This window comes from Mobula hypostoma, chromosome 22 (genome assembly GCF_963921235.1).
Source record: "Mobula hypostoma chromosome 22, sMobHyp1.1, whole genome shotgun sequence".
NCBI lineage: Eukaryota > Metazoa > Chordata > Chondrichthyes > Myliobatiformes > Myliobatidae > Mobula > Mobula hypostoma.
In genome coordinates this window covers 40484010-40510375 of record NC_086118.1, presented here as the reverse complement: position 1 = coordinate 40510375, position 26366 = coordinate 40484010, and the positions used below count along the sequence as shown (strand labels likewise).

The 26366-nt window shown below is 42.8% G+C and overlaps 1 protein-coding gene across 3 annotated transcripts in view; it reads right to left on the bottom strand.

Moving 5' to 3' along the window:
• Nucleotides 1-16689: 16689 nt before the first annotated feature.
• Nucleotides 16690-26366, bottom strand: part of arsg (arylsulfatase G) — a 204550-nt gene continuing 194873 nt past the window's right edge. For all 3 annotated transcript variants that reach the window (XM_063074489.1, XM_063074487.1, XM_063074488.1), the window contains 2 exons: nucleotides 23880-23970; nucleotides 16690-20359 (listed from right to left, as the gene is read on the bottom strand). In XM_063074489.1, coding sequence (XP_062930559.1) covers nucleotides 20082-20359; nucleotides 23880-23970 — 369 coding nt within the window. In that variant the 3' untranslated portion in view covers nucleotides 16690-20081. The remainder of the gene's footprint in view (nucleotides 20360-23879; nucleotides 23971-26366) is intronic.

The window sequence follows — 26366 nt, the reverse complement described above, 5'->3', positions numbered from 1 at the left end:
ACCAGAATCCACTGTATTTGGTAACTGTATTGTTTTTGACAACTCATGGTACATTGTAAACTTGAATTTTTCATGGAAAAAGAAATGCTACATGTGGAAACAAAGTTCAGGAGAGGCAGAGGAACCAAAGATTAAACAACAAATAATAAGTGGATAATGAAAGGAAATGGAATATCGAAATATGTCTTGTTACATTTCACTGACAACAGTAATGCATGTGAATTTGCGGAACAAGCAGGATTCCAGAAGTCAGTGAGTGGAAATGAATGCACAGACCACCCGATTATTTTAAGGAATGAGGGAAAATAGATTCACTTTGGATTGGGAATGTTTCTTATACCATACTTACTTGTACAGCAATTATATCATGTACAAATCGAATCCTGTAGATGTTAGACATCTGAAATTTAAAGAAAGAGAAGGCAGCCTGTGGAGGGATGGTAATGTACTCCAACAATGTTTGGAGCTTGTGAACAAAATGCTGTGTGTAAGAGTGCACTGTTAAATGTTGAGTTTACTACTATACAGGAATGAAAGATGTAAATACTGGCTTAGGTTGGGTTAAAGCTGAAACATTGACACTGTTTGAGCCAAATGACCCACTTCAGTTTAAATTTCCACAGAATTCAATAAAGTGATTAATATTGTATATTGTATATGTTGAATATTGTATCATTTCTTAATGCATGCATTACTAAATGATAATAAAAAAGGACTGCGTGTCCTCATAATCTAATCTAATAAATATGCAAATTTTGGTAGCAGTGGGATATGGTATGTCTAAACAAACTGTAATCCCATACAGAAGAGAAAATGCATGAGGAAAAGTCTAAAGACTGAAAAAAAACAAATGTGTTGGCTGTCCGTCATTTCCAACAATGATGTAATCTGCGCGGGAGGAGTTTTATAGTGAAAAGCCTGTTGCACTGGGACAGCTCCATTCTTTCAGCCTCAACAACCTTGGTCCAAGGGTGTGAAAAATCAGCTACACCTTCTGTGCCTTGTCATACCCTTCACGCTCCATGAGGTGTTGTAGCACCACCTTCTTGGCTGCTGGATCTTGCAGTTGATCTCATCTGGCCAGTCTGCTGAAACTCAAACGCTGGTGAGATGGGGGGGCATTGAATGTAGAAAAGCATTAAATATGCAAAATACTGCAGAAGTATCTATGGAAATGAATGAACAGTCGACGTTCCAGGTCAAGACCTTTCATCGGGACCAGAAAGGAAAGGGGAAGAAGCCAGAATAAGAAGATAGTGGGGGTGGAGATAGGAGTGCAAGCTCAAAGATGACAAGTGGAGCCGGGTGGATTGGGGGAGGGATGAAGTAAGAAGGTGATCGGTAGAAAAGGTAACAGGCTGGGGAAGAAGGAATCTGATAGGAGGGGAGGGTGGACAATGGGAGAAAGGGAAGGAGGAGAGGCATCAGGAGGAGATGATAGGCAGGTGGGGTGAAGAAAAGAGGTTAAGAGGAAAGCCAGAGAGGGGAACGGAAGAGGGGGAAAATTACCAGAAGTTGGAGAAATCAATGTTTAAGGCATTCTCTTTGGAGTTTATATTCCGTGCGTTTAAAGTAACCTTCAAAAGTGAATCATGTTTTGTGAATGCAAATTGCAGAGACTCTGTAAACAGGAAAAATACCATATGAGAATGCAAACAAGTTGTATTGATGGCATTTTTCTGTTCACTATTACATTAATGCATCCAAAAAAGTGAATCTCAAACATGTGTTTTGAATGAGTGGAAGTCTAAAAGGCCAAGAGGAAAAGCACAGTTCTTTATAAATACATGCCTTGCATGATGGGACTGCTGATTCGTTGTTGTGCAAGTGGGTGAAAAATGCCAGATGTAGAAAAATTGAATTTCAAAGCAACTGGAATTTTTTTTTCACTCAACTGTATCATTCCTTTCCAATTTTTTTCAGGTATAAGAACTGATTGGCCCAGATTTTTCACTGCCTGGATTCACCATTGCCCCACTCTGACCTGGGTCAGACATAAAAGGTCATGTTTGCTTCTAAAAAAACACTTAATAGGTGAGGGTGTGCATGATGCCAAGCCCACCTGCTCTGGTAGTGCTGAGAAAACCTGAGACATAACGGCAAATGCACTTTCCCAGCTTTGTCATCTATTAAAATGCCCAAGCTTTTGCGAGGCTTGTGAATGTCCACTGGTCTTCTGGCACTCCATGTTTCTGAACAAATACTTCAGGCAGAATAAGAAATAAAACTGAAATCTGCCAGCTGACACCTGGCAATGCCTATAATCAACAGCCCATCACCTTTACTCAAACCATTTACTTTGAACATTGTGAACTTAGTGAATATAATTGATAAAATGCCAAGAATGCATTCCATTTTAGCAGGAAAGCCCATGGTATGCATGGAACTTGGTTATTCAGTAATGAGAGCCAAGAGGCTTTTCTGGAGGGCAGAAAACATTGAGTAAACAGCAACTGTTACACACTAAGTGCATAAATGCTGCCGAGAAAATGGAAAGCACGTTGGCTAAGCAAGTGCACACATTTGCAGATGTATGTTCTTGGTGAACCTCACCTGCAGTTTACCCACCTAGAAAATGACAATGCTATCTTGCTAATCCAAGGGGGCAAAATTTAAAGGTGACTGGAGGGAAGTATGGGGGGGGGGGGGAGTCAGAGTTAAGTTTTTTTACACAGGGAGTGGTGGATGTGTGAAACACCTGCCAGGTAGTGCTGGTAGAGGCAGGTACATGAGAGACATTTTGGATAAACACGTGGATGGTGGAAAAATGGAGGGCTCTGTGGGAGGGAAGGGTTAGATTGATCTTAGAAACATAGAAACATAGAACATAGGTGCAGGAGTAGGCCATTCGGCCCTTCAAGCCTGCACCGCCATTTATTATGATCATGGCTGATCATCCAACTCAGAACCCCGCCCCAGCCTTCCCTCCATACCCCCTGATCCCCGTAGCCACAAGGGCCATATCTAACTCCCTCTTAAATATAGCCAATGAACTGGTCTCAACTGTTTCCTGTGGCAGAGAATTCCACAGATTCACCACTCTCTGTGTGAAGAAGTTTTTCCTAATCTCGGTCCTAAAAGGCTTCCCCTTTATCCTCAAACTGTGACCCCTTGTTCTGGACTTCCCCAACATCGGGAACAATCTTCCTGCATCTAGCCTGTCCAATTCCTTTAGGATTTTATACGTTTCAATCAGATTCCCCCTCAATCTTCTAAATTCCAACGAGTACAAGCCCAGTTCATCCAGTCTTTCTTCATATGAAAGTCCTGCCATCCCAGGAATCAATCTGGTGAACCTTCTTTGTACTCCCTCTATGGCAAGGATGACTTTCCTCAGATTAGGGGACCAAAACTGCACACAATACTCCAGGTGTGGTCTCACCAAGGCCTTGTACAACTGCAGTAGTACCTCCCTGCTCCTGTACTCAAATCCTCTCGCTATAAATGCCAGCATACCATTCGCCTTTTTCACCGCCTGCTGTACCTGCATGCCCACTTTCAATGACTGGTGTATAATGACACCCAGGTCTCGTTGCACCTCCCCTTTTCCTAATCGGCCACGATTCAGATAATAATCTGTTTTCCTATTTTTGCCACCAAAGTGGATAACTTCACATTTATCCACATTAAATTGCATCTGCCATGAATTTGCCCACTCACCCAACCTATCCAAGTCACTCTGCATCCTCTTAGCATCCTCCTCACAGCTAATACTGCCACCCAGCTTCATGTCATCCGCAAACTTGGAGATGCTGCATTTAATTCCCTCATCCAAGTCATTAATATATATTGTAAACAACTGGGGTCCCAGCACTGAGCCTTGCGGTACCCCACTAGTCACTGCCTGCCATTCTAAAAAGGTCCCGTTTACTCCCACTCTCTGCCTCCTGTCTGCCAACCAATTCTCCACCCACACCAATACCTTACCCCCAATACCGTGTGCTTTAAGTTTGCACACTAATCTCCTGTGTGGGACCTTGTCAAAAGCCTTTTGAAAATCCAAATATACCACATCCACTGGTTCTCCCCTATCCACTCTACTAGTTACATCCTCAAAAAGTAGGTTAACCTTAAAGTAGGTTAAAAGGCCAAAGGGTCTGCGCGGTTCTTTGGTTCTACTGCATGTTCAATTACAGCAGTATTGTACTTTTAGGCATCCGCTAGTCTCGTGAGACCATGGATTTGTGCCTTGGAAGGTTTCCAGGGCACAGGCCTGGGCAAGGTTGTATGGAACACTGGCAGTTGCCCATGCTGCAAGTCTTCCCTCTGCCCGCCACCAATGTTGTCCAAGGGAAGGGCATTAGGGCCGATACAGCTTGGCACCAGTGTCGTCGCAGAGCAATGTGTGGTTAAGTGCCTTGCTCAAGGTCACAATACACTACCTCAACTGAGGTTTGAACTAGCAACCTTCAGATCACTAGACCGATGCCTTAACCACTTGGCCATGCACCAACGCGGTATTGCTCTGTTCTAGTTCTATTTGTATCTTCAATTTGCCGTGACAGTCTACTAAGTTTCCAGCAAAGTGGGCACTTAATCTTTCTCCAGTGTAGAAGATTGCAAAGTGCAAACTCTGAGTACAGAACTCAGAGCTCTAGAGTGGAAGAAGTGCAAGTGAACCTCTGCTTCTCCTTGAGGGACTGCTTGGTCTGTGGACGGTGGAAAGGGAGCAAGTGTTACACCTCCTGCGGTTGGAAGGGCAAATATCATGAGCAATCAGGTGGTTGGATGGAACGGAAGGACAGAAGAGAGGACCAGGAAATCTTGAAGAGAATTGTCGCTACAAATTGCTGAAAGGGGAAGGGTGGGGGAAAGACACGACTGTTGGTGGAATCTATTTGAAGGTGGCGGGAAGTGCAGAGAGTGATCTGTTGAATGTGATGGCTGGTGGGGTGGAGGTTGAGGACCAGAGAACTCTATCACGGTTATGGCCCAAAACTGAGGGGTGTGAGAGCAGAGTTGCAGGAAGAGGATGAGATGCTGTCTAAGATTGTGTTATTTTTGTAGTTAACACCAACCTGTGATCCTGGATGGGTCTGAACTGTGAAGATTGGAATTTCAGTTGGAATCCATGTGGGAAGCGTTGGAGCCATCTCTGTCTGTCCCATTCACTCACTGCCCAGATTGTGTTGTTTACAGTTTATCCACGTGGTCTGACATGCAAACTATGAAGACATTAAGGGGCATCAGGAATGACTGGAAAGGTTATAGAGTTGAAAATGGATCAAAACAGATTCTAGCCCACCAATGCCCTTGCTGATAATGAAAGTTCAAAGTAAATTTATTATCAAAGTACGTACATATCACCTGAGAATCATTTTCTTGTGGGCATACTCAATAAATCTATAGAATAATAACTGTAACAGAATAAATGAAAGACCACACCAACTTGCCATTCAACCAGTATGCAAAAGACAACAAACTGTAGAAATACAAAAAGGAAGAAATAATTAATTAATTAATAGATAGATAGATAGATAGATAGATAGATAAATAAATAAATAAGCAATAAATATTGAGAACATGAAGTGGGCTCTTCAGCTGGCTGCAGAAGACAGGCTGCTCGGAGTCGCAGTGTGAGTTCAGACCATTCACTGCTGGACAAGTGCAGGCGTTCATTGACTGCTTTGATGATGCTGTGGCAGCCTCCACCAGTGACGACAACTCAAGGGCAAGGGGCTCTGTCTCTGTGATGCCATCTACAACTCAGCCATTGCTACTACGTTCATTAAGAAAGAACATATTCAAGCAGACTAGCATGAGGAAAGCTGGGAGGAAATGGAACAAGTGACTAAAGCCAAAAGAAGAGCCATCCTTGCTTACAAGAATGAACCCAGCCCCAGCACCCGAGATGTTCTTAAGGCCGCAGAAAATTGCTCATCACTGCGCCAACAACTACTGGCTGAACTTGTGCGGTGGTATCCAGACTGTTGTGGACACAGGGGATGCACTAGGCACGTATGAAGGCATCAAGAGGGCCATAAGTCCTTCTGTCACCAAGACTCCCCTCTGAAGTCTAACAGTGGAGAAGTCATATCTGATCATGGCAAGCAGCTTCGACGCTGGTTCGAGCACTACGTAGAGTTGTATTCAGCCCAGAATGTGGTCACAAGCACTGCACTCGAGGCTATCCACTACTAGTCATGGAGGAGCTAGATGCACTGCCAACACGGGAAGAACTCAGCAAAGCCATTGAATATCTTGCTTGTGGAAAGCCCCCTAGAGGTTACAGTAACCCTCCAGAGGTTTTAAAGAGTGGCAAACCAGCACTGTTGCACCATCTATTCGAGCTCCTGTCTCTGCTGGGAGAAAGGCTACATACCTCAAGATGTGCGAGACACCAACATTGTCACCTTGTACAAGATGAAGGGTGATTGCAGTGACTGTAACAACTACTGCAGCATTGCCCTCTTCGGCATCGTGGGAAAGGCATTTGCCCAAGGGGTTTTGGCACAGTTGCAGCACCTTGCCCAATGTATCTACCCACACCGCAGTATGGTTTCAGAGCGGGCAGATCCATTGTGGATATGATCTTCTCACTATGTCAGCTGCAGGAAAAATGTGAAGAGCTGCAAAAACCACTCTTCATCACATTCATTGACTTGACAAAGCAGTTCAACCTGGTCAGCAGAAGTGGGCTCTTTAGGTTGCTGCAGAAGATAGGTTGTCCTCCAAAACCACTGGGCATGATCGCTTCCTTCCAAGAAGACATGCACAGTACCGTCTGCTTTAGCAGTGCAACTTTGGAAACCTTCCCAGTGAGAAGCAGAGTAAAGCAAGAATGCATTCTAGCACCAAAATCTTCGGCATCTTCTTCTCCATGCTGCTTTTGGAGAATATGCCGAGGGTGTCTACCTACATACCAGAGCTGACGGCAAACTCTTCACACATTGCTCGCCTTCGCTCCGACATCAAGATCTGACAGTTCTTCTTTGCAGATTGTTGTTTTCTGACCATGCTGCACTGACTTCCCGCGCAGAAGCCCAACTGCAGCATCTCATCGACCATCTGTCCCATGCCTGCAAGGATTTCAGGACGGCCATTTGGCTTGAAGAAGACAAATGTCATGGTCCAGAACACTGACTCCCTCCTATCCATCACACTCTAGAGGTGGTTGAGTCCTTCACCTGCCTTGGATCAACCATCACAAACACTCTGTCTCTTGACACTGAGCAACAGAAGCCAAGGCTGCAGCTGTCATAGCTAGGCTGAACAAAAGAGTGTGTAGCAAAGCCTGTGGATGCTAAGTTGCACGAATACCAGGCTTGTATTCTTGACACTCTCCTCTACTGCAGGGAAACCTGGACAATCTATGCTAGCCAAGAGATGAACATGAACAGCTTTCAGCTGCACTTCCCTCCGACAGATCCTGTACATACAATGGCAAGACAGAGCCACTAATACAGAGACCTTCGAACATGCAGCCATCCCCAGCATGCTTGCCCTCCTCAGTTAGAGACAGTTCAGATGGTAGGGACATATCAGATGAATTGGCTCTGGTTGAATCCCGAAAGACCTGTTGTATGGGCAGCTGGCAGAGGGTGCACGCCCAGCTGGTCACCCACAGCTTCGCTTCAAGGACGTCTGCAAAAAGGACCTGAAGCTGGCCAAGACTGAAGTGGACATCTGGAAAGACAGAGCAGATGACTGGGCTGTCTGGAGTCTGGCAGCTTGAAAAGCAGTGCAAAGAGCTGAAAATAGTCACAGCAGCAAGCTGGCCGTTAAGAGAGCTCAGCAGAGGGAGAGGGCTGCTCCAACCAGATGCCCGACTTCCTTCACCTGCAGCCAGTGTGGAAGAGACTGTCACTCCAGAGTGGGACTCCTCAGCCACTCTAGGAAATGCACCACCACAAGCTGACTTTTCCCTTGTGCTACCCACTATCTTGCGAGACAGAAGGATGCCAACACAAGAGCAATACAGGCCATTCAACCTAACAAATCCATGCTGGCCATGTTATCCACCTAGTTATTCCTAATTTTCTGTGTTTGGCCCATATCTTTTCCTGACCCCTCTCCTCCACGTGCCTATCCAAGTGCTTCTGAAATAATACTGTTGTACCTGCCTCAACCACTTCCTCTGGCACATTGCTCCATATACTAAGTTCCATATAACACCTTCTGCGTGGAAAAGCTATCCCTCAGCCCTGTTCTAAATCTCTCCTACCCTGGAGAAAAGACTGTTGCTGTCTACCTTATCTATGCCCCTCATAATTTTTAAAATGTAGATAATTTATAAGGATGTTGCCAGGCCTTGACGACCTGAGTTACAGGGAAAGGTTGAATAGGTTAGGATTTTATTCCCTGGAGTATAGGAGAATGAAGGGGGATTTGACATAGGTAAGCAAAATTATGAGGGGTATAGATAGGGTAAATGCTAGCAGGCTTTTTCCACTGAGGTTGAGTGAGACTATGAGTTCATAGGTTAAGGGTAAAAGGTGAAATATGAGGAATATGAGGGGCATCTTTTTCACTGTGAGGGTGGTGCTACCAGCGGAAGTGTTGGATGTGGGTTCAATTTCAACATTTAAGAGAAATTTGGATAGGTACATGGATGGAAGGGGTGTGGAGGGCTATGGCCCGGGTGCAAGATGATGGAATTAGGCAAAATAATAGTTCGGTATGGACTAAATGGTTCAAAGGATGTGTTTCTGTGCTATGACTCTAATTCCTCAATGGTCCAAGGAGCAAAGACATAGCCTGGCCAACTTCTCCCTGTAACTCAGGTTCTCTAATCCTGACAACATTCTTGTAAATCTTTTCTGCACTCTTTCCAGTGTAACCACAGTTTTCCTATAAAAGGGCAATCATAATTGTACACAGTACGGTGACCTGTACAACTGCAACACAACGACCCAACTCCTATGTCAGAATTGAACTCTGAACTCCGACACACTGTGTCGCGCTAACAGGGTTAACTTAAGAAAGCAATCTACAATCATAATATCAACTGAAAACCGACTAAGTACTTAAGTCAAAGTTATCTGTACAACGTAAAAAAAGTTTTGGTCACACTGAGCACTCGATTCATTAGTTTACCTCATCTTAGTGTTACCTCCTCTTCAGAGAACCTACTTATTTGTCATTAGGAAACTAAGTTCATATCCATACTTAGAGTTTAACTGCCAATCTTTTGTATTTTATTACACCAGATGACATTTGGAAATCTATGTTTACAATATTTTAGAATTTACCTCACCCGACTTGGGTTGTCACTTCCTGTGAATATTTAAAGTAGTATTTCCGAACTCACTTTGTTGTTCTCAAGGGAACTTTTAACTTCCTAACATAAGGAGAAAAAAATCACCAGAACATTACAAAACATACTTGTTACTCAGGGAGATGAAAATGTGCTTTTACAGTAGCTTCAAATGCATTGAGACTATTTTATCATTAAAAATAACAGAAGACTTTCAGTCTTTCTGGTAGTAGTCATGCTTAAAATAATTTCAAATGTGAAGCTTAATGCTTCTTATGTAGGGTGAGACATATAATGCCATTTATTGTTCAGCTGCTTAATATCAGCCTTAAAGACACACTCCTGTGTTTTGGTAACAAAGGAAAAGCAGATCCGTAGTTAGCAATTTAATTTTAACCTAACCCTGTTTGGAACAGGCAGTGAGAATTTGACACAGGTGATGGTTGTAGAGGTTGGAATCCGTCCGATAAGGCTGTAATTAAAGTTTACCATGGGCAGATTAAGGAAAAATTCTCAGCCTTTTCAAGGACTTCCTGGGCTGGAAGAACAAATATTGAGGGAGGAAATAGGTCACTACACAAGTGGTGGAGTTTCAGAACGCCCACTTTATGATGACTGAACAGGTGCAAGGACAACTTCCGTTTTTGGCACTCCAGTGGAGAACAGAAAGGAAGGGGAAGTGACAGTCAGAACCATTACTATATCTGCAGGACCAAAGTACATGTACAAAAACAACGATACTCCAAATACATCACTGGTGGCAAATATTGGGTCACATACACCATTCCCTAGACACAGACTCCATCCTTTTTCCTGTCAATTATCTAAAATTAAATCAGTATTTTTGCAACCTTTGTGATATATTTAACACAGAACTGAGTTTTGGGATTTAAAATCCTTGCAATCTCTAGGACCGCTTATTTCACTTCCGTAACAGTGTCTGACTCCTGCCTTAAATCCGATTATCCGTTGAAAAGTACGGTCAGGTCGTCTGTTTGTTACCTCCAAATATGACTGCTCCTTTTCAGCTTAAACTTGAAGTCATCCAAAACCCTCCTGGCTGTGATCTGACTTCTTCACTGATCACACTGGTGCTTGCTGATTTATAAAAGCTCCCAGGCTAAAATTTAAATATATCAAACTCATTTCAAAATTTCTGAATGGTCATATCCCTCCTCATTTCTGCGATCTTTTCCAGCCCAGTTTGCTAAAGGTGTTTATTTAAAGAGTTATACTTAAAGGAAGGGCATATACAGGGATTGACAGATGGAGAATTTAGAAAATTCCAGAGTTTAGGATTTTAGAGACCAAAATCCTAAACTCTGGAATTTTCTAAATTCTCCATCTGTCAATCCCTGTATATGCCCTTCCTTTAAGTATAACTCTTTAAATAAACACCTTTAGTAATATGCTTAATTATCTTCTTCCATGGCTTTATGTTGATCTGTTTTTGTTTGATAGTGGCCATGTTATAGATCTGGAGAAACTGCTGGTTTGCTACATGTGCTAAATAAGTTGCTAAATAAAAAAAATGTGCTAACTAAATAAGTTCATAGTAATATTTACCAAAAAGATTGCCAAAAATAGCTTCACAGAATATTCTGCAACTATCTTCCATATTTACTACAAGTTATTGTCAAACTCTTGTAGGACCTGAAATTCCACATAGAAAGGCCACTGTGGGGGGTTCGCAGATGAGTAAATGCCAGAAATGCATTGTGCGTGTTGCTTACCATTTTGGTATTAACATTGTGTTTTTTTTCACCTTAGTTACCTCACTCTAAACTTGGTAAGGCTGGAAATTGGACTGAACCTGTTTTCAGCATGTTAAGATATAGTTGCATCCAGGTTTAGCCCCCTCAGAAACTGACTGTGAAATGTACAACAGTGTCATAGTTGGGAGCTGAACATCCAAAGATACACCTTCTATCAAAAAGGCAGACAGGTAGGCTGATGGGGTGGAGTGGCTCTATCGGTAAAAAATGAAATAAATCCTTAGAAAGAGGTGACATAGGATTCAAAGATGTAGAATTCTTCTGGGTAGAATTAAGAAATTGCCCTGATGGGAATTATATACAGGACCCCGAACATATGCTTGATGTGGGATATAAATGTTAACAGGACATAGAAAAAGCATGTAATAAGGGCCACATTACAAGAGTCATGGGGGATTGTGAAAATCAGATTGGTGCTGGGTCCCAAGAGATGAAATTTATAGAATCGCTATGAAATGGCTTTTTAGAGTAGCTTTTGGTTGAGTACAATAGAGAAAGGGCAATTCTGGATTGGGTGTTGTTTAATGAACCAGATTTGATTATGAGTTTAAGGTAAAGGAACACTTAGGAGAGAGTGATCATAATATGATAGAATTCACCCTGCAGCTTGAGAGGGGGGATCTCATTGAAACCTATTTAATATCTAAAGGCCTAGGCAGAGTGGATGTGGAGAGGATATTTCTTATAGAGGGTGTGCCTAGCACCAGAGGGAACACCCTCAGAATAGAGGGACATCCCTTTAGAACAGAGATAAGGAGGAATTTCCTTAGCCAGAGGGTGGTGAATCTGTGGAATTCATTGCCAGGGACAGCTGTGGAGGCCAAGTAATAGGGTATATTTAAAGCAGAGGTTGATAGGTGCTTGGTTGGTCAGGATGTCAAAGGTTATTGGGAGTAGGTAGGAGAATGGGGTTGAGAGTAATAATAAACCAGCCATTACGGAATGGGGGAGCAGACTTGATGGGCTTAGTGGCCTATTTCTTAAGGTCTAAGTTTCCAGACAGAACTGAAGTGCCCAAACATAATCTATCATGCTCCCAATTCAACCAGCCTAAATGCAATACAGATACAATAAACTACATTTGCTGGAATCTGGACTGAAGTGGGGTTTTGACTGGAAATAGTGACAATTCCTTTCCTTCCACAGTTGCTGCTTGACTCGATAGGTTCCTCCAGCAGACTTTTGCTCTAAAGTCAATGTAGCTACAGACACTGGTGTTAACCCTAGAAGGCACACTACCCACGCCAACCAGGAACAGTGACACGCATTCCAGGGCAAAGTGGGAGTTGCACACCAAAGGTCAAGAGGAAGGTCTTGTTCACCAGATGGGGAATGAGATTTCTGGAGCCATTTGGGAAAAGCTTGGCAGGAGATGGCTTGTCTTGTCTTCTCCAGGAGGTGTATTTATCCTCATTGGAGCACTATTGCAAAAAAAAATCACAATTCAAGGTGACAAGGTAAGTGGCTGACAACTTAAAAGGTTCCCCCACCCATGAACACCTATCCAGAAAAACACTCACATCAGCTTCCACATGATTCAACCTCTCCCATCCCAACCCCACCACAAGTCACCATTGGCAACCTATATCCTCCAAACACACACACAGAATTCTCCACAACTTCTGCCATCTCCAACAGAAACCCAACACTAGGCACATCTTTCCCTAACTTCCCCCGCCCCCACTTTCTGCTTTCCACAGGGAACGCTCCCTATGCAACTTCCTAGTCCATTCGTCCCTCCCCGCTGATCTCCCTCCTGGCACTTATCCTTGCAAGCAGAACAAGTGCTGTATCTGCCCCTACACCTCCACCCCCACGACCATTCAGGGCCCCAAACAGTTCTTCCAGGTGAGGCGACACTTCACCTGTGAGTCTGTTGGGGTCATACTCTGTGTCCGATGCTCCCAGTGTGGCCCCCTGTATATCAGTGAGACCTGACGTAGACTGGGACACCGCTTTGCCATGCACCTATGTTCCGCCTGCCAGAAAAAGCAGGATCTCCCAGTGGCCACCCATTTTAATTCCACTTTCCATTCCCATTACATTATGTCCATCTACTGTCCTGATGAGGCCATACTCAGGTTGGAGGAACAACACCTTATATTCTGTCTGGGTAGCCTCCAAACTGATGGCATGAGCATCGATTTCAGAACTTCATTAATGCCCCCCTCATCTCTCCTCCACCATTCCCCATCCCCTTTTCCCTCTCTCACCTTATCTCCTTGCCCACCCACGGCATCCCTCTGGTGCTCCTCCCCCCTTTTCTTCTTTCCATGTCCCTCTGCCCTCTACTATCAGACTTCCCCTTCCCCAGCCCTGTATCTGATTCGCACCGCCATTGACCCTAAGCTAAGATTCAATCAGAATGGTTTTCGGCAGAAGCGCACAACAGTAATGCAAATACTTGCTCTCCGTAGGATCATTGAGGAAGTCAAGAAGAACAACCTACCAGCTGTGCTTACTTACATCGATTTCCGCAAAGCTTTTGACTCCATTCACCGAGGTAAAATGCTGAAGATCTTGAAAGCTTACGGAGTGCCAGACCATCTATTAAGAGCAATAGAGTCCAGCTATACCAAAACCATGGCGAAAGTTGTATCACCGGATGGAGAAACAGCAGTGTTCGAGCTCCTAGCTGGTGTGCTGCAAGGAGACACTCTGGCACCCTACATCTTTATAAATGTCCTTGATTATGCTCTGCGTCAAGCTACCAAAGATCATGACAAGCTTGGTTTTACCATAAAAACAGGGCGAACCAAAAGGGTCAGACCAGTTACACTCACAGATCTCGATTTTGCAGATGACTTAGTTCTGCTCTCTGACCAGATGGAGGAAGCACAGCAGCTACTGACAAAAGTGGAAATAGAATGTAATAAAGTTGGACTTCACCTAAACGCTAAAAAGACAGAGTACATGGCGTTTAACTGCGACGAAGGTACTCTCAAGACCGTAGAGAATGATACCATTAAGAAAGTCTTTGACTACAAGTACCTCCGGTCAAGAATGACAAGTTCAGAGAAGGACATAAAGATACAGAAGGCGCTGGCGTGGAGGGCTATGAACGACATGAAGGAAATCTGGAAGTCGAACCTGACCAGAGTGCTTAAAAAGAGGATTTTCATAGCAGTCGTAGAGTCCATTCTCACGTACAGATGCAAGACGTGGACACTCACCAAGACGATGCGAAGGTCTCTAGATGGTTGCTATACACGAATACTCCGGATGGCTCTTGACGTGAGTTGGAAACAGCACATGGCGAACGTCGAGCTCTATAACAACCTACCGATGCTCTCCACTCAAATCAAGGCGAGAAGACTGCAATTAGTGGGGCACTGTCTACGCCACCCCGAGCTACCTGCCAGCTCAGTCATCATATGGGAGCCCAAGCACGGGAGGATGAACCCTGGGCACCATCCCAAGACTATGGTCAACACACTCCTAGAAGAGAGCGGCGCGGCTAATGTAGATGAACTGAACACACTGATGAGGGAGAGGGAGAAGTGGAGAGTCTATCATCGTGCCCGATGCCGGCCCCCTAGGCCTGAGTTGAATTAGTAGTAGTGGTAGCCCTGTATATCCTTCACCAATCAATTTCCCAGCTCTTTACTTCATCCCTCCACCTTGTGTTTCTCTCTCCCCTCCCCCAACCTTTTAAATTCACTCCTCGTCTTCTTTTCTCCAGTCCTGTCGAAGGTATCTCGGCCCGAAACGTTGACTGTACTCGCTTTCATAGATGCTGCCTGGCCTACTGAGTTCCTCTAGAATTTTGTGTGTGTTACACAAGAGACCACGCATGAAAAGTTTATGCAACTATGGTTCCTTAAGGTTGTCAAAGCTGGAGGCGGGGGAGCAGTGAGGTTAAGCTCCCATCACCTATTAAATGCTCCCAGTGGCGTGCATCGCATCTCAAATAGCCTCCGACAACCAATTCCAGCTACTGGCTGTCACATGTGGCTTAGATACTAAGGCCAGCAGAACCTTTTCTACTGACAGGAGAAAGGGCAAAATCGGGTTACTGGCACCTTAAATCCAGTCACTTCGGGGAGATGGGGCTCATCATCTGTGGTTGACAGCTCATTTAGGAGAAGGAAAACTCTGATCTCAAACCTCTGCTGCCTTGTGGCTATACCCACTCACGGGGAAGGCTTCGGGAGTAAACCCTAAGGAAGAATCTGGTGCTGGAGTCCCTAAGGCAGTCCTATGTTGCGTTAAGTGCTGCTGGCAATTCCTGCGACACCACTGGTGCCAAACTGTATCGGTCTCTGCCATTCCTTTGGATTCATCAGCTACATGGAGAGGGACAGCTTGCTACATGGGCAAGAGCTTGCTCTACATATCATACTGGCCCAGCTTGTGTATCATGTGGACAGCTGGGGCACAACAACCATGGTCAAACCCGACCAAAGGAGGACTTAATTATGTTGTTATATTTCTTTGACCTATGCTCCAGAAAATTGTCCTTAGCTCTGTGTATGAAATCAACCGAACAACATTGCTAAGAAGAATGTTTTGACAGATTTGCCAATTGGAAAGTCTACAAAATGCAATGGGGTAATAAGGTGAATATTAGTGTCGAGCCATTAGGAAACTCTCAGTATACTTTAAGCTTCAGAGTTTCTGTTGTTGTATCAATTATTAATTAATTAGTCAGAGTTGAGAATGAAGTAGGACTTTCAGAAAATGGAGTCACTCATGGCAATTTGAATTTGTATCTCCTTGGGTCAAGAGGTAGCAACAACTTCAAACTGGATCCTTACTTTAAGAGTGACACATTGCAGCATGTTTAAACCAGTTGCCTGCTTCTCATGGTTGGGTCATTTTGATTTACAAAACAGCGCCTTAAAGAACATGGCCATCAGTTTTATTTGGAAAAGGTACAAGTGCTGCGGTACACTTTGTGATCAAATCCTGAAGTGACGGAGATGGAGGAGAGGCCAAATGGAGGAGACTCCACGTTAATGAAATCACAATCCCAGAGGTGCACATCTTCCTGAACTCAAAATCAAATCGAATGTAAATAAATAAATCCCCTATATCTGACTCCAACTACTTCCAAATCTAAATTCTACTGAACCTTAATCTCAAACTACAAGTAAGTATACAGTATGTTCTCTGAACGTTGGCAGGGCAATGATACCTGTGTAAGGGAACAACACCTCAATGGCAGAATTTCATTCTCTGAGCAGGATTAGATTAGGATCCTACTTCTGACTGCCTTAGTAACAGAAATAAACATCTGACTTTGAATTCCAAATTTGTGCCCAGAAGGCACAATAATGGGATCAATGATTGTGCACTGTGCAGGGCTGATGACACTTTTTAGCTAATCAAAAAGCTAGAAGATAATGGGAAACAATCTCCACATCTGTTTGCTAATAAATTTCCTGGGAAGTTTGTGAATAAGCCTTGAGTTGGGAGCTGCCCTGGTGCACAGATAGATTTACATGTACCATCAAGTGTCTGACGCATGGAATATCCTTCAAGTCACATCCTTATACTAACCATTTCCTGTTGAGGTTATTCTCACTACAGCACATCGAGTGCTCAGGGGATGTGGAAGTACTTAGCTGCTTTGCTGCTGAAGTTTTCTTGCTTATTTAATGCAACTTAAAATTGGACTTCCATAATTTAAAATAAAACTGACTTCCTGAAACATGCACTCTCACATCCCAAGATCTTGGCAGAACTGAAAGACTTTGGCTCTGAATATTATATTAATGTAGGATACTTTGACAGAGCAGGAAGTCAAAATGCTTGCTCTCAGATTTTCCACAGAGCTTGCGTGTTGTAGCATGTGAACACATTTCACCCAGTTTTGCAACCATTATCAGAGACTCAAATTCAATTAAAACAGGAGCTGTGCCATTTATTTTTCCCCATTTACAATATCATTATGGTAACTGACATTATCGATTATGAAACTAGAGTTTGTGAGATATATATACAGACCGTGTGAGATACAGTATGATTTTTAAACATGGAATAAGAGCAATAGGACAGCAAATATCCTAAACATCCATCCCATTTTACATGCATAATGTAAAAGAAAGAGTAACTAATGACAGAAAAAAAAATTACTATAGATCACAAGAAGAAAGATGGTTATTTATAATGTAAATAAACTTCCCATGCTATATGCAGTATTGAGGCCTGCCACAACTAGCTTTCATCACTGAGACCTGAGTGAACAAATATTCTGTGGACTCTAGCTCTCTTAAGTAAGTATGCTCGGAGTCATTTGTTATTCCTCTGTTTTGTTCTTCAAATTAATCCTTGTCATTACTTTCTATCTTTGAGTCTCTCGTTTACTCCACATCTGGACTTGTTTGCCTGAAGATCTCGCTACAATAACAGGAAATATCCTCTTTACACCTATCCTACCAAGACCTCGCTGGATCATCTATGTTTCAGTTATGTCCTTCTCACAGTTATAAACTTCAGCCTAGCTTGTCTGACTTTTCAATATACAACAACCCACCTATCCCAGACTTAAGTAAACAAGAGAAGATCTACAGATGCTGGAAAATCAAGCATCACACACAAAATGGTGGAGGAACTCAGCAGGCCGGGCAGCCTCTATGGAAAACAATCAACAGTCGACGTTTCAGGCCAAGACCCTCTCCCAAGACGTCAACTGTTTACTCTTTTCCATAGTTATTGCCTGGTCTGCTGAGTTCCTCCAGCATTTTGTGTGTGTTGTTTAGTTAAGTAAACTTTCTTTGACTTTTTCCAATGAATGAACATTCTTCCTTGTTAGGAGAACAATACTGTACATTGTGGTCCTGGTTTAGTCTCATCAATGTCCCATGTAACTGAGGTCTTACTTTCCTATTTTGGTAATCAGTTCTTTGCTAAAAGCAATAATATTGTTAGCTTTTCTAGGTGTTTGCTATAACTACATCATGGCCTTTTATAAATCATGTACTTAAGCATTCATAGAAACATAGAAAACCTACAGGCCAATACAGCTCCTTCAGCCCACAAAGCTGTGCCAAACGTGTCTTTACCTGAGAAATTACCTAGGGTTACCCATAGCCCTCTATTTTTCTGAGCTCCATATACCTGTCCAGGAGTCTCTTAAAAGACCCTATCATATCCACCTCCACCACCATCACCGGCAGCCCACTGCACGCACTCACCACTCCCTGCGTAAAAAACTTACCCCTGACATCTCCTCTGTACCTACTTCCACGCACCTTAGAATTGCGCCCTCTCGTGCTAGCCATTTCTGCCCTGGGAAAAAGCCTCTGACTATCCACACAATCAATGCCTCTCATCGTCTTATACACCTATTCAGATCTCTACTTTTCAGAATGCTGCAATCTCTCACCATTTATATAACAGACACTTTTCTTATTTTTCCTATAAAAATGGACAACTTCATTTTCAAGCTTTTACAACACGGGAGGCCATTCAGTTCTTCGAGACTGTGTTGGCACTTGGAGCGATCCTACCACTCCCATTCGTTCACTCATTTCTTTTTAGCCTATTCCCTCTCACTTGCTCCTCAACCCCACCTTCTTGTTCTACACTCATCCATTCCAGAGGCAATGCACTGCACCAATTAACCCACTAACTAGCACATTCCTGGAGTTCAGGAGGAAACTTATGCATCTGAAGGAATTTCACATATATTCTATTTGCCAGAACTTTGTCCATTTGTTGAACCTATCTCTATCCCTTTGCAGCCACCTTATGTCCTCTGTTGGCTGTTAAAACGCAACTGATTCATTTATGGATTTTAGAAAGGAAATCTGTGTCCTTACCTGATCTGAATTCCAAACCAACAGAATGTAGTTGACACTAAGCATTATTTGGTAAAACACTTAGATTCAAGAAATTAGGAACAAACATTAAACAACATAGTTCTGATACTGTGAGCAATTAATAATAAAAAAAATCTAACTAATATAGTGTCTAACCTACTAACCTATTACCAACCTCCTGAAGTGAAGATTTAGTTTTACCTGAATAGAGCACCATAAAGTTTGATCACTACATCTTCTGAATTATATTCTACACACTGTTTCTACACAAGCAGCCAAAGTGCTACACCTGCCCATTCACCTCCTCTCTCACCTCCATTCAGAGCCCCAAACAGTCCTTTCAGGTGAGGGAACATTTCACTTGCAAATCTGCTGGTGTTGTTTATTGTGTCTGGCGCTCCCAATGCAGCCTCCTTCACGATAGTGAGACCCATTGTAAATTGGGGGACCGCTTCATCGAGCACCTCCACTCCATTCCCAAAAGCAGAACTTCCCAGTGGCCAAAGATTTTAATTCCCATTCCAACGTGTTGGTCCATGACCTCCACTCGTGCCACAATGAGGCTACCCCTAGGCTGGCTGTGCAACACTTCATGTTCCATCTGTGTATACTTCAACCTGATGGCATGAATATCAATTTCTCCTTCAAGCAAAAAACATTTTCCTTCCCCTCCCCTCTTCTTCTATTCCCCACTCTGGCCCCTTACCTCTCCTCACCTGCCTATCACCTTCCCCTGGGTCTCCTCCTCCTTCCCTTTCTCCTATGGTCCACTCTCCTCTCCTATCACATTCCTTTCATTGAGCCTTTTACCTTCCCTACCCAGCTTCACCTATCACCTTCTAGCTCCTCCTTCCCCTCCCCCAGCTTTTTATTCTGTCGTCCTCCCTCTTCTTTTCCAGTCCTGAAGAAGGGTCTTGGCCCAAAACGTCGACTGTTTATTCATTTCCATAGATGCTGCCTGACCTGCTGAGTTCCTCCAGCATTTTGTGCCTGTTGCTCCCTTTCAAAAGCCCTGCTTATTCCTCTCAGCAACTTTGGCTTTCTTGGTGGTACAGGAGAGCACTGTTGACTGACACCAGCCTACTGATTTCAATTGTATTCCATGTAAGACATTTCCATTGCAAAATTACCTAAAATGTTCTTGCTACTGTACTATAATTGGCCAGAGTATCTTCTTATATAAGAAGTTATAATTAAAGGTATTTTTGTTACTTTAAGTACAATACTCACCACTAAGACCTCTTTATTTGCTATTTTTAGAAGTTATTTTCTACATTTTAATGAAACTTACGGTCATTTCACCAACCATCTGGTGAAAATAATGATTAAAATATACAAAGAGAGCTAAGTTACATTATCACACCTACACACTACATGCTTTGGTTGGCAGCATAAAATTACTGCTGGATCATGTGAGTAATCAACCAAGGAGGTGTTATCTGTGGAGATGTCCTGAAGGATATTGTTCAGCATCCTCTGGATTTGTGGGAACACAGCACGGTATTCAGGACTAAGAGGATCTAGTGGCTGGTCTTCTGCTGTATGGTTCAAAAGATTGAAAATCAGAGGTGGTTCATGTTGCTGTTCCGGCCCCTTTTCACCCTTGCAAGCTTTGGCACCACCTAAAATGTCAAGAAAACAACTTGTTGTTACCACAATTCTGCGTGCCAGTTTTATGAGAATGAAACACCACATTCACATGTCATCCAGGTAATATAATGTTTAAGGTGACTGCATTACAATGTCAGTTTCAGTCCCAATGCTTTCCCATTGGCCAAACAGGATGCATCTTGGCTTGTTTTTTTATTGAGATGGTTTCAGAAGTCAGGAGTTACTCCTGTGCAGGAAAATTTGCCAGATTGCTTTAACCTGCAGTGGAGTTCCCCTAGGTCAGGGGTCGGCAACCTTTTTGCTTTTGTGGGCCGGATCATGTATTAATGAGCGGACGGTGGGGCCAGATAAATGCAATAAAAAACTTTAAATATGGGAATTATGCATTTAAATACATCTAGTTATGTTTTGCCTCAAATTAATGAATAATGCATGCTAGAAAATCATTTGTGCTTAACCAAGGATGCCAATTAGATATCAAAGAACTCAGTTTAGTTGCAATTTATTTCAATCAAGGCATCTTTTGAGTCTATTAAAAGGACACAAAGAATCTTTAAACATAAAATGTATGAACATGATGCATTGAATGGTGGTAAATTAAGCACAATAAAAAAGAAAATTTTAATGCAAACAGTCGATAAATCACTGTGAAACTTGATGCTGTTTGTTGCTTGAAAGCTTCTCAATATTGGGTGTCAGACTTGTTGTTGCCAAGAGCAAGACATTATCCAGATGGGCATCAGTCAATCTCGTTCTCAAATGGTTCTTGGTGTGCTTCATTTTTGAAAATAATTGCTCACACAGATAAGTGCTGCCGAATAATGATGCCATCTTTTTGCATGGTCCACTAAGTTAGGATACTTCCCACCTGGATGAATATATTTTCTAAGTCAAGCACTGACACATCTTCAGAATGAAATTTTGATCTCAATATGTCGTCACACTGCATCTCAATCAATTCCATTTGAAAAATTTCTGATGCGGGGTCCACTTCTTGAGACAATACGTTTTGAGGCTTCGTAGCTGGCACGGGTATTTCCTTCATTTTCACTGCTTTCCTTGGTAAAAAATGATGTTTGTTTTCTGAAACCAGCCTTCATTTGCTCAACTTCATCTTTCCTTGTTTGCCCAGTAAACTTGTTAAAATTTCCACTACGGCAGGCCTCGTAATGTTGCCTGATATTTGCCACCTTCTTCACAGCAACATTTTCTAGGCAAATGATACAAACTGGTTTCCCAGCTTGCTTGATGAAGAAGTAATCTAGTGTCCAAGTGTCTTGGAAATTTCAGCACTCACTGTCTACCTTCCCACGTTTTGCATTCATTGCCATTGGAATTTTTTTCTTCGATTTTATTTCGAAACACAAGTTATTCAACAAGTATCGTAGCACATGTAAATATCTGGATATTGAGTGTGGATTTTTTGTTAAAACACAGTGACGCTGTTTCTGTTTACAAATTTGAATGATCCCATCTGGAAACCTGTGCGTGCATGGAGAGTATCTAATACATATTAACAAGGTAGTCTGCCTTCCCATCACTCGTATATACCAGTGTTTGGTTTGGAACAAAACGGAACCTGGGGCCAGTGTAACAAGACGCCATGCACGTCCATCAGTGTGGTCACGTGAAACACTCAGAAAAAGGAAAAATCGCTCGCAGGCCAGATAAGCATAGTATCCCAATATTTGCTCGCGGGCCGGATCTGGTCTGTGGGCCATAGGTTGCCTACCCCTGTCCTAGGTTAAGAACAATGATACTAGGATTTGAGGCTTGCTTGCCCATGCTCATAACTATCACCTTTGGCAATGGGGCCTGTACTCCAGAATTAACTCTGCCCGTAGCCGAGATGTTCCAGTGCAGTTGCAGTGCTGACATCCAGCCGACAATGAGGAAATGAGCCCAGGTGTGTCCAGTTCACAAAATACAGGACAAATCCAACTTGGTTAATTACCACCTAATTGATCAACACTTGGTCACTGACAAAACGAGGAAACATTGACAGTGCTATCAAATAGCACTTACCCATCCAAAATTGTCAAAAACTAATCCGCTCTATGTAAAAACCTATCTAACTGGTTCTTAAATATATTTAGTGAGGAAGCCTCAACTGCTTCCCTGGGCAGAGAATTCCACAGATCCACCACTCTCTGGGGAAAAAGTTTCTCCTCATCTCCGTCCTAAATCTTCTCCCCTGAATCTTGAGGCAATGTCCCCTAGTTCTCATCTCACCTACCAATGGAAACAACGTTCCTACTTCTACCTTATCTATCTCTTTCAAAATTTTGTATGTGTCTATAAGATCCCCTCTCATTCTTCTGAACTCCAGAGAGTATAATCCCAGGCGACTCAATCTCTCCTCATAGGTTAACCCCTTCATCCCTGGAGGCAGCACTTGATCAAGTACAGCACTGAGGTACCCCAGTAAAATTGGAGTCAAAGGAAAGGCATACCCTTGGGGTATTTGGGGAGCACAATGCTATTACAGCTCGGGGCACTGGAGTTCAGAGTTCACTCCCAGCATCTTCCCTAAGGAGTCCAGGTACGTCTTCCCCGCGGAGTGCATGGGTTTTCTCTGGCTGCTTTGGTTTTCTCCCTTTTCCAAAGATTTACCGGGGAGGTTAAATGGTCATTGTAAATTGTCCTGTGATTAGGTTAGGGTTAAATCGGGGCTGTCGGGCGTTACTGGTCAGAGCAGAAGGATCTATGCCATACTGTATCTCTGAATAAAAAATAAATTAAAATTCCATTGATTGGAGTTATATCTTGTACAAAGGTACAACTTCTACACCAACAAGAGGAGCAGTGAAGGTAAAGTAGAAACTGGCTTTCCTTCAAGTTGCACACCAAGCTGACTTGGAAATATATTGCTGGTCTTTCATTGCTGCTGGTCTTAAATCCTAGAATTCCCAACAACATTGTGTGAATACTTTCATCAGAAGGGCTGTAGTAGTTCAAGGAGGCATTTTATCATTGCCTTCTCAAGGGCAATTAGTGAAAGGCAATAAATTCTGGCCCTGCAGCAATGCCCAAATCCTCCAAAGTATGTAGATGACAGGACTGAAACTTCCTGGATATCTGGATTAATAAAAGTCCACAAGTTTACTATATTGCATTCTGCCTTTGAGTCATTGTCATGTAAGTGTCTTCAAAAGCCACACTCCCCGTAGTGAGTCTGCACTTCAAGCATCCTTCCATCTCTGTGCTGTAACTCCTAGCTTTTCAGATCAGTGTGACTTCATTTTGTGTTTAAAAATTTAACAACTAAACAAAATATGGCCTCTTAATGAAGGGAAAAGATCAAAGCCTCCAAAACATCATTGATATCATATGTGGAAAAGTTTAAAAGGTTGATACTTATTCAAAGCTTTGCTGTGATTCTGACTGTAATTAGTGTATTTGTATGACTTATGCAACTCTGTGACAGCGTTAATGATCTTCTGTCCATCACAATAATCTGAGGACAATCTTTAGATAGAACCATCAATGAAAACGGTGTAGCTACTGAAAGCATGGTCCACTTTCCTTTACCTGTCAGGTAGAAAGCCTTGTACTGCCTTAGACGGATAGTCTTCAGGTCCCCATATTGCCCAGCTGCTCCACTGTTTGGATGGAAGAGAGCCTGGAACATCATGAAGAGTCAGGTTTCAGTTCTAGTGCCCATCTCTGAGCAAATCCAAGATAATGCTGCAGTTATCAGTATAGTACCAAGACAAACAAAAGCAGAAGCTACAGTGGGTGTTAATTTCATGCTTTGAGTGATTCAGCGGCTCCTCATTTAAGATCAACTTCATACCTACAGTACTACACATGATCCATTCGATTGCACCACAAAACTTACTTTGCGCTTCTGGATTTTTGTCAGAGGATTGCACTGAGAATTCCACAGGTAACTCTGTGCCCCAAATGTGAAAGCAATGGGTTTTGGGAAGAGAGGAAGGAGAGTATAAACTTATGATTTGAATTGAATTGACTTTATTACTTACGTCCTTCATATACTTGAGGAGTAAAAATTTATGCTGTTGGAATGGTGGGGCGCGAAATCAGATAATCAGATTTTCTTTTTAAAACCACGAAAGTTCCCAAACATGGAGAAAGACAATATGATCAAATTGAAGAGAAACCATGGATTAATATTATTATTTAACAAAAGAAAGGCTACAACTACTTCATTTGCAAAATAAACATACAAGTGATGTTAGTAGTCTAGCAGCAAAAACAAATAGATTATTATTTTGACAAACATGAAAACTAGGTGTCTTCTGAAGTTTTACAATTAGTTTTGATGCCTTGGCACAGGAATCATAAAATATATCTAGGGTAGTTAATTCTTCTCACCACACTCCATAACATTTACTATATAGTAACTCTACATGCCTTCTGCATTCAGCCAACTAGCGGAGGCTATCAGTCAATGTTTACATTTGAAGACAGGCTGCATTTGGAAAATATCATGTCTACCTCATTTGTTGATAAATGGCATACTAAAAGTGATAGCCTGCCAGTACGAAATTGGAACAGAAATCAAAATATTTTTACATTGCATGTACTGTATTTGCTTCTCAATTTAGTAGCAGAAATAATTCTATCTTTCAAATTCCACTCCCAATTGAACCTAGACACTTTCTTCACTTTAATTGGTTTTCATGGACTACAACTTGGAATTCACCACAATCATTCCATCCAAACTTATTATGAAGCTTCAAGACCTAGGCTTCTGTTCCTCTATCTGCAGTTGGATATTTGACTTCCGCATCAGGAGACCTCAGTCAGAGAGGATTGATAGCAACTTCTCCGAATCGATCGAGAATCTCCGGAGGGGAAGGCCCCAAATTCTCGGCTTTGCCTATTGCCTGTTGCCGGGGCCGGGGTTGAAGCGCTCGGCAGAGATGGTGCTTGGTGTCGGAGGGCTGGTCGAAGGCCTGAAGTTTTCGGACAGACACAAGAGTTGGATGTGGTTGGGTGCTTCCAGGGTGCTGCATCGGCAAGTTTGCGGCGCTGGAGGTTCACGGCAGGGAGAGTTTTTTTTTTCTTCCTTCTACTGTCTGCGTGAGATGATTGGACTTTCGAGAGACTTTGGGACTTCTTTTTACCGTGCCCATGGTCTGTTCTTCATCAAATTACGGTATTGCTTTGCACTGTTGTAACTATATGCTATAATTACGTGGTTTTTGTCAGTTTTTCAGTCTTGATTTGTCTTGTGTTTCTGTGATATCATTCTGGAGGAACATTGTATCATTTCTTAATGCATGCATTACTAAACGACAATAAAAGAGGACTGCGTGTCCTCATAATCTAATCTAATCTAATCCTCCTTGCTGATCATCAACACAGGTGCACCTCAAAAATTAGCTCCCTGCTCTACTCTATATACATGCTCTTATGGTGCTTCGATGTAGCAGTCTTGTCACACTCTTATTCTTCTGACCTGGAACATCTAGTGATTAAGTGCTGTCCATTCTACTGACCAAGAGAATTCTCCTCCAGGATCCTGACCACAGTTTACGTACCGCTAAAGGCTGATATTAAGCAAGGGCTCAATGCATTGAGTGTCACAATTAGCAAACAAGAAACAGGCTACTCCAACACCTTTCAAATCATTTCCAGGACCTCAGTCAAGCTTCTGCCCAGTTATCAACATATCTCCTGCAGCATTAGAGGTCCTAACACACTCAATCAATGTCACACTACTATAAGGAATAGCTACTCTTCCACCTCTAAACCACATTTTGGGAAATCTGATCATCTGCTATCCTCCTCTTACCTGCATACAGGCAGAGGCTAAAGAGCAAGGCTCCGGAAGTAAGGACAATGAAGAGGTGGTCATGGGAGCCAGAGGAGGGGCTACAGGACTGCTTCAAGTCAGCAGACTGGGCCAAGTTCAAGGGCTCAAATGAGCATCTGAATGAATGCGCCATGCTTGTCACAGACTTTATATAGTCAGTTGTGGACGAGTGTATCCCCCAAAAATCATTTAATCTTCCTCAACTAGAAGCCCTGGATGAACCAAGAGATCTG